An 8,901-nucleotide genomic window follows, 5' to 3' on the forward strand; every position below is an offset into this window, starting at 1 on the left:
AGTATGTAGTTTAATTTTTTTTTAAAAAGCTTAAACAGTTAGGCACTGTACTTTTTATAATCAGTTACTCTAACAGGAGTAAATAGCACTTTTGTTGGGGAGTATGAATTTAGCAAGTTCATGCTAATGAAGGTGTTTTTTTTGTCTCTTGGTGTGTCCATTTACTTTCTTTTTTAACATTTTTGGATTCCTCTTGTTTTATGTCTCTGCAGTGACTCTGTTTGAGCTGACTGTGGTCAATAACTGGTACATTACCATGGTAAGATCAAATCATTTATCTGTGGTCTCTCTGCTGTCTTGTCACTGATCAGCTGGTATCACTGTTTGACTGCTGTTTATTCACTCTCTCTCACAGGAAGGAGTCACTTCAATGACGAGTCACTGGAGCCGGCTCTACTTCATGACCTTCTACATAGTCACTATGGTGAGGCCTGTGCAGTCATATGTGATATGTCTGTGGAAATGTGCCCTGCATTTTTGCATTTATGTGTCTTTATATGCAGTGCTTGTGGATGTGATGTGTGTGTGGTTTTTGTTTGTTCTCTCTCCAGGTGGTGATGACTATCATTGTGGCGTTCATTCTCGATGCGTTTGTGTTCCGCATGAACTATAGCCGCAAGAACCGGGAACCACTGGAGAACCCAGAAGGTGGGAACAAGTGTAACTCATGTTTTAGGGGCATAAATGTGTTTACACACTCACACTACAGGGCATTTTAAGGAAAAAACCCATCCAACAACCCCATAATGTAAATCATTCATTTTTAGGTTGAAGACTTGGTTTAAGGTTAGGTTAAGGTGATTCTCCAGGAAATGAATGCAAGTCAATGTAATGTCCTCTGTGTGTGTGTGTGTGTCTTTGAGTGCACGTGTGGACACATATAGAGAATGTATAGCACTTTAGAACAAAAGCCTTCATGTATTCTTTAATATTTGGAGTATTTCTTCCACATAAACTCAGATAAAATGCTTATTTGATTGATATTTAGCTGCCATGATTGTGTGAAGTACAGTGTGGCGTGAGTCATTGTAACGTCTGTGTGTGTGTTCATGCTCTAGATGAGAACGGGATAGTATTTGAAGTGGAGGTGAGTCGTGACGAAGCTCTGGCCACTCTGGAGCTGTACAAACAGACCTGCCCAGGACTGTCCTCCCTCAGCTCTCTGCAGGGAGTCCTACAAGCAATGGACAGGGGTGGGGTAAGAATGAACACAAACACACACAATAAACTCTTTGTTCTTTGCTCTTCAAATGAAGTCCCACTAACCAGCTTTCCCTCCTGCTTTGGTGTGTACAGCACACATCTCTTGTGTACCTAGGTCGTAGGTCTAGGACGAAGAGCGACCTCAGTATTAAAATGTACGAGGAGGAGATACAGGTAAAAGAACTAACTAAATAATCCTGCATACCGAAACAGTAGTTGGTCTCAGGTAACCTCATAACCTCTTCTACACGTTGTTCCTCCAGGAGTGGTATGCAGAGTATTCGAGGGAAAACTTGCCTCAGCCAGACCAAAGCCTGGAGCGGGAACTGGACAGTCCCGTCTCTGAACCGTCTTCCTTTCCAGAGCCTCAGCTCAACTCACAGACTGGACCTCACAGCATCAACTAACGCACAGTTCGCGAGCGGTACATACGCGCCACCATCTCAGTGTTTTAAATGCTACAAAACCCCAATCACTCCAGATCTTTTCCACTTCCCCCACGCTCCACATTTGCCACAGTGGGAAACAAGTCCGGGGCCTTTTGGACTGATGCAAGAGTGAGACGTGTTAATGACACTACAGACAGAAAGACAGGTCTGTCGCTCGACCAGTGAAGTGGCAATGTTGCCCTCTTTTGGCCTTTTCAAAGACTGCAGCAAATACTACCAGGGAGCCTGTAGTACTACAGTATGTTGTGTACGTATACTGCTGTAGGCCTTTTGTGACCTCTTGTAAGACATGTAGTACTTAAACCTGATGCCTTAGTTTAATGGCCCATATGATGAGTATTAACACAGACACAACTTAAGTTATCTAAAGACCAAAAGTATAAACAATTACACTCCTTTTAGCTCAATCCAACAAAGCCAATACGGTGTATCTCCTAACTAATGTCTCTACAGACTGAAAATATTTTACTTTTATATAACTTCTTACTCTGTAATGTATTTGAGTTAGTTAATAAGGGATTTTATTAAACTGTTCAAATTGTCATTGATGTATTTTTGCTGTATAATACTGCTGGTAACTGCTTATTAACTTACAATAATTTAACACAGAAAGTGAGGAAAGACTAGCATTACTACTGTATGACCTGTAAAAACAAATACCAAACCAAATTATTTAATTCCCCCAAAGCAGCTTTGTACAGGGTCATTTTAACATTTTGATTTACAGTACATTTAGTTAATTTACAATGTTTAAAGTACAAATTTCTACAACCTGTGTTTTCCCTCTGGATTCACAAAGTGCCATCGCAGCTCCAGTCAGCACAAACAACAGGTTGAATAAAGGCACAGTGTGATGATTATTTTCAGCTCTCCCTGAGCAGAGAAGTCATTGATTTGCCTGCTTGGTTTCAGAAACCCCCCCCACAGGGTGGCTCTGGGTAGTAGGCAAGTGCACAAAGTGTGGATTCTTGTATAAATAGTGCATTAATATTATGCGTAGAAGTGGATGTCCATTCTTCTGCAGCCTCTGTTCCAGTGTGTCCTTTTGCATCAAGGGAGGATTGACACATTAGTGGATCTTACCAAACTCTGTGAGTAGTGCAATGAGAAGAAAGATGACATAAAAGACTAGGAGAAAGATCCCGTAGGTCCGACCCAAGTGGAACCGGCCCAGTGGAACAATGACGAAGGACAGGACCAAAGACAAACCAAGAGATCCTGCTAGAACCCATGTCAACAAACCCTCTACTTCAAACTGAGGAAGAGAAAGAGACAAAAGATGCATCATCATCATCATCATCATCATCATCATCATCATCTTCATGTTCCAAAACAGTCTGATGTATCTGCGACTTCTATATTTCTCTGTATGTTTGACCACAATTATAAACTCTTGATGTGTGTTTGAGGAGGAGATTACCTGCACAAACGAGTGTGTTTTAAGCATCTGTAGCAGACACCCTGAACCCACTCCACACAGCATGTCTGAAGGACATACAGTCAAGGATGCAGTCATTACCAGCCACTGTTACACATGCCTCACACATACTCATATAAAAATAAGGATACTGAAGATGATGCCTCCAAAGCAGGCAGATATGGCCATCCGGGGATAACCTTGCCGGGCAATGGTGATGTCTGAAAAACAGTCTGAAAAAGAAACATATATACACTTCATGTGTTAAATATATTAAGTACAAGCATCATATATGTTTTGCAAAAAAGAAATTGGTTATATATCAATAAAAAATATATATATCACCTCCTATGCTGTTGCCCCAGGCCAACAGAGTCAACCCCAGCACAGTGTTGCTGAGACTCAGCACCACACCGAGCATGTGCAGAAGACTGACCACTTCAGAGGCTGCAGCGCTGATCAACACTGCACTCACCACAAAGCCTAAAAGAGCAAATACCTGGAGAGGGAAAGAGACAAACTTGAAATCTGTTGCGGGTGTGCATGTGATTCTATCATCAGAGCGTGAATAAGACACTACACGTTTCCAATCTAGTAATACAAATGTTGTAAGAGCAGTCACTAGTAAATATATTTATAGCCACACTAGCAGTGTTGCTTGGTCCAGAAATATAATTAACTATTAACTATTGCCATGAAATGTGGTACAGATATGATATTTGTGGTCCCCGGAAGATGATGCATACTGGCTTTGTCAATCCTCTAACTTTTCATCTAGCACCGCCACCAGGTCACATTTTTTATTTGTCCAATTCTTGAGTTTATGACCAAATACCTCATAAACTAACGACATTCTCATCGGCCTCAGTTGTACTTTGTGTTTAGTGCCAATTAGCAAACGTTAGCATGCTTATGTCGGCATTTAACTCCAAGCATTTGCTGTGCCTCAGTGGAGCCTCACAGAGCTGCTAGCATGTAGATGAGCTGTAGACTGACAACTATAAATGATTACATCCTGTTATATGTGTACAAGACCTGAAGGTGGCACTCCCTGACCCCCATCCACCCTACCCCCTTTATATTTTGGACAATGTCTGTTCCTTCTCCACAGATACTTACTGGCTGATATTTGGGGGGGCAGTCATTAGTGGTGGTGCAGAAGACAATAGCAGACAGGAAAAGTCCCAACAGCAGAATCAGCACCCAGAGGGGAAACTGCCCTTGGATCAAATAATCTACATCTAGACATAAATTAAGGGGGGAAAAAAATGATTACTACTGACTATGGCTGCTACAGTATGTCATGCTGCCTTTATCATGAAAGCTGATGCACTTACATTTTCCAGACTGGAAGGTGAGCACACACACCAGGGGAGCAGTGATCAGATGAAGGCAGTTTAGTGGACGTCTCCAGTTCTTGTCTTCTTTATCAGGGTCGACCACAGGAATACAGAGCAGCAGCAGCACCTCTAGAGGTGTCTGATGGGTAAGATAATTAACATTACAAGAACTGTTTTGAATAGATTTTCAGTACTTTGACTTGGTGTACCAACCAGATTAATATAGACATTGAGCTTTTTACACTGCTCCTTGTATCTGTTTACCATCACACACACCTTCAGTACTTTGAGGACTCTCCAGCTCCATGATTTCCTCCTCCACTTCCTGCTGTCGATCGGGTTCAGTGAGGTCAGCAGAATCTTACCTGTGGACTCAGAGTAAGGCAGAAGTGGCCTGTACTCTGAGACTGAAACACACACACACGTGCACGTTATGGCCCTGATCATGCAGAAAACTCCTGGTGCATATTAACTTATATTGTGGTTTATAAATGTCCTGCATTCTTACCATACTCGTGTTGGATGGTCCCACCAGTCAGGCAGGGCACGTCCTCGTCAGATGAGTCAGACGAGTGAAACTCTGAAGCAAAAACAAAAGCTAGAATCACTGCCAATTATGGTTTTATTGCCTGTGTGTATATATATGTATTTAAGGTTCTAACCTGGGATATGTGCAACATTACGGACACTTGAGTTCATCGAATGTTTTTGCCGGTTGTAGATGTACGCGCTGATGATAACAGTCAATACATACACCACATAGAGGGCCAGGTACCCTAGAAAAAGGAGATGAAGTTGAGAATGTCACAGTGTGTTTAAAAATACTGAGAGCTTGAAACTTGATACATGGTTACATACACAGCACACTGTACAATGCAGTCTGCAGTTTGTGTGGAAATATCTAAATATGGATGTGGGATAATGATGATTGCAAGTGGCCTCATGTGCCACCAGAAGAGTCGATGATTCACAGAATCTGGTTGGGTGACTCTTTGAACTGCATTCTGGGATTGTTTTTGGCTAAGATTGCAGCCTGAGGCGGTGGATGTTGGCACCAGAACAAAAAAGCACTCTGAGACACACCACCACCCTGCAAGGCTGCAAAATCCTCTACATTTTTAAGAAAATAAAAGACATATTGATAGAAAATCATGGGTGTTAGATTTATATAAATGTATGAAGATTTTAGATTTAATGTCAAAAACGTCCTGTACCTGTAAAAAAAATAAATAAACTAACATCACTTTTTGTCTTGGCTCATGGCCTAACTTTCAATAAAGCCTCAGTGAAATATGTTGATGGGTAACTAACACACAACCAAATGGCTCTGAAGCAGGAGGAGCATTTCTGAGGCTAGGGACAGAAGAAAAACATCCTTTTCTGTAAAGTCTACCAGTAGCATAGAATAAGTGTCTTACATGTGGTACATTATTACTTTAAATATGTATTTGTCAATATACCTCATTGACGGTTCAATAGAAATGCCAAAGAAGACCAATATGCAACTAAGAATCTGATCAAGAAGACACAACATACTCTCGTATCGAACCATATGTGTGTGTGTGTGTGTATTTACCAAGTATTTCGCCTAGTGTCGTGGTTCCTCTGTACAACATGAAAAAAGTCCAAAACACTGCCACCATGTAGAAGATGACATCACGCAGAAATGGACGCGAGGCCACAGTAAAAGGCTTGACCAGTGCCACGCTGCCTGCGACTACTGTGGTGACAAATATACCAGCTCCTGTTGGAGGGAGAGAAAGCGAGCAAGATCAGGCACAACCGATTTTCATGATAAAAAGCTTGAGTTCATTTATCTTTGTGTGTGTGAGAAACTGTGCCTACCAAACAAGGCTCCGACAGCCAGCCCAGCTGTGTGTGGGTGGGAGAAGGCTGCAATGGCACTGAAGATATCTGGAGCTCCATTACCAAGAGCCAGAAATGTCACACCCTCAGCACAAACACCAGTCAAGGAAAATATTCTTCACAAAGACATAATTTAAGTATAGCAAGTGAAACTGCAAAGACCAGAGAGAGGAACTGTGCTGGTGAATCAGCAGTCTCACTGATTTGTACTGACTGTGCATTACACCATGAACTTCTGAGGGACGTACTGATAAAAAGGATACAGCCACGTTGTGAGTGAGGTGCAGACTGGTAGAGATTGCTGACAGGTTGGGACAGAAACTGAGGAGAAACCGGGGAAAAAGAGGCAAGTATGCTCATGAGAAATGCAAAGCATCTCATACAGCAGCTTCTTCACCATTCAGTGACTGTACTTCACAAGTGTTCAGTGTGTGAAATGAGGGTGGGTGCGGTAGAAAAACAGAACAAACTGTGCTTCCTTTCAAAAAAAATCTCACAATGACAAAAAGCTCTCTACAGTCATGTGACTATTAAGCTGACTGCACTGAGGACATGAATGTGTGTGGGTAGCCTGGACATACTAGGGCCTGTAAATGTGGTGTTACACTCTCCATAGCTGAAAATCAGTCAGTAAGAATGAATAACTTATGCTAGCTGTTACGGACTGGCCTTGACAGATGAAGGGGAGCTTGTGGGACACACATTGACACTGGAAACATGAGAGACACTTACAATTTAGACGCTGCGAGTCCAAGAATGACAAACAGAAATAGCAGCCATATAACCTGTGGAAAAACAGAAGAAAGTAAAAGGTGTGGTAGACAGTTGTTTTCTTTACACACAAAGAAGTACATAGAAGTGCTGCTGGAGTCTGTCGTACTCAAACAAAACCTTGACAAACATGACCTTGTTCAACTACACTGATCCCGTTGTTCCTAATCTCTAACATAGACCATTTGGTTTCTACACACACAGATTAAAAAAGGTATTTCCAGTGTGACCGCTTGATTCGTTATGTTGCAAAAAGGGGAAATTCAAGAAGTTCACACATTCTTACAAAAGCCCATTATTTAGCAAAAAGTGAAATGATAGTTGGTAAATCAGAAGTTTGACCATTCCTGGTTCTCCTGCAGTGAATGCAACTTCCTCAAAAGATCTGCCAGTGTTGAGATGAAGATTTTTAATGCTGCTTCTTCATGAAAACTATCCACACACACAGGCTTACACAGAGAGTGATGGTGAGAGGTACGAGGTTGGGAGGAAGCAGACAGAAGGCCACTCGAAGGTAGCTGATGAAGCCATCTTCCATGCTACAGTCCGGTGTGTTCTTCACAAATGCACAGCGGTCTGCAGCACTGAGGTTCATCACAAGTTCGCACTGAACACACAAAAAGAAAGACATCAGTCCTATTTCCTCGTCTAAATGCCTCAACATACGACACAACTAGTAGACTTAAATTATTAAAAATAAGTGTGACAATAGGGTGTGATGTGACAAAATTGTTCAGTGGGTCCCTGTTAACCTCCGTTTTCACCTTCTATAATTGTGTTTTTATATATTTGTATTAAGTACCAACCACGTAAAATACACATTACAGACTACAAGTGGTAACTTTGTAAGATTTTGCCCAAAAACAGAGAAGCCAACCAGTACTCCTATGCTGTAAATTTGATAAAACATAACAGTACTGAGGGATATGCAGTGTGTAGTGAGGACTAAAGATAAAATCCTCTATTATGGTATATTTATTTAGTAATAGTACATTTCCTTGGAAGAGTTCAGAAGAAAAACAATATCCAATACCGCTATAAAGTAGTCCTGCTCATTGATTAGAAATAATGGAGAAATTGCTCCCACACTGGCATAAAAAAAATATTGTCCCACGGTTGGCTCCATACACTCAGTGGCCACTTTATTAGGCACACCTGTAAAATACGATGCAATCCAGTACAGCAGCACAGCCATAAAGTCCACCTTTACAAAGATAATCTTGAATTTCCCTCGGGATAAATAAAGTATCCATCTATCTCTATCGATCATAATAATGTCCAGCTCTGGTTCACACTGTCAGCAAGGTATTAATCTAACTATATGTTTATTATTGGAGTTGTAATTTGCATTTGAGGGGTGTGTCTAATGTTCTCACCCCCATTTACAAACAAAAGGGGATACTAGAAACACATCTCAATATAATGCAGTCCAGTACAACACCACCACTACTAACTACAACCCTCGATAATAAACACAGTTGAATTAACACCTCTTAAAGTCCTCTTGAAGCTAGAATATGTGCCAGAGTTGTTGATGAGTGTGAAGGCGGCCAGAAAGCATATATCAACGCCAAATATGAACTGATATGATAAAGGTTTTAAAATTAGACTTAGACACAAGGTCGCTCTACAAGACAGGGCCAATTCAAAGCTTTATTATTCCAGCTTATATTGTGCTACTGTAATAGTGGACCTGGGGCCCCAGAATAAAGGTCAGCTTTGCCTAGTTGGTAATCCAGTCTGGATAAAGTCTGGCAAATTGTGATGCTAATGAATTTCTCATTATTTTTCAAATACAGTGAAGATGTGTTATGTTTGATATCTGTCACATGACCAATGATTAGGGTCACGCTAA

The 8,901-nt window shown here is 41.2% G+C and overlaps 2 protein-coding genes across 3 annotated transcripts in view; one reads left to right on the forward strand and one right to left on the reverse strand.

Annotated features, from left to right (window-relative positions):
• Positions 1 to 2,194, forward strand: part of tpcn1 (two pore segment channel 1) — an 11,666-nt gene extending 9,472 nt beyond the window's left edge. For both annotated transcript variants that reach the window (XM_035658249.1, XM_035658248.1), the window contains exons 21-26: positions 213 to 259; positions 356 to 424; positions 552 to 648; positions 1,059 to 1,198; positions 1,297 to 1,377; positions 1,467 to 2,194. In XM_035658249.1, coding sequence (XP_035514142.1) covers positions 213 to 259; positions 356 to 424; positions 552 to 648; positions 1,059 to 1,198; positions 1,297 to 1,377; positions 1,467 to 1,610 — 578 coding nt within the window. In that variant the 3' untranslated portion in view covers positions 1,611 to 2,194. The remainder of the gene's footprint in view (positions 1 to 212; positions 260 to 355; positions 425 to 551; positions 649 to 1,058; positions 1,199 to 1,296; positions 1,378 to 1,466) is intronic.
• A 115-nt stretch (positions 2,195 to 2,309) lies between these two features.
• slc8b1 (solute carrier family 8 member B1) overlaps positions 2,310 to 8,901 on the reverse strand; it is a 7,527-nt gene continuing 935 nt past the window's right edge. Inside the window, exons 2-15 of the mRNA XM_035658250.1 lie at positions 7,501 to 7,653; positions 7,008 to 7,060; positions 6,539 to 6,596; positions 6,255 to 6,360; positions 5,986 to 6,153; positions 5,072 to 5,185; positions 4,918 to 4,989; positions 4,686 to 4,816; positions 4,407 to 4,548; positions 4,189 to 4,310; positions 3,415 to 3,568; positions 3,222 to 3,302; positions 3,073 to 3,137; positions 2,310 to 2,907 (exon numbers count right to left, since the gene is read on the reverse strand). Coding sequence (XP_035514143.1) covers positions 2,722 to 2,907; positions 3,073 to 3,137; positions 3,222 to 3,302; positions 3,415 to 3,568; positions 4,189 to 4,310; positions 4,407 to 4,548; positions 4,686 to 4,816; positions 4,918 to 4,989; positions 5,072 to 5,185; positions 5,986 to 6,153; positions 6,255 to 6,360; positions 6,539 to 6,596; positions 7,008 to 7,060; positions 7,501 to 7,653 — 1,605 coding nt within the window. The 3' untranslated portion in view covers positions 2,310 to 2,721. The remainder of the gene's footprint in view (positions 2,908 to 3,072; positions 3,138 to 3,221; positions 3,303 to 3,414; positions 3,569 to 4,188; positions 4,311 to 4,406; positions 4,549 to 4,685; positions 4,817 to 4,917; positions 4,990 to 5,071; positions 5,186 to 5,985; positions 6,154 to 6,254; positions 6,361 to 6,538; positions 6,597 to 7,007; positions 7,061 to 7,500; positions 7,654 to 8,901) is intronic.

The sequence above is a fragment of the Morone saxatilis genome, unplaced genomic scaffold (assembly GCF_004916995.1).
Source record: "Morone saxatilis isolate NCDOM2014 unplaced genomic scaffold, NCSU_SB_2.0 Contig16, whole genome shotgun sequence".
NCBI classification, from domain to species: Eukaryota; Metazoa; Chordata; class Actinopteri; family Moronidae; genus Morone; species Morone saxatilis.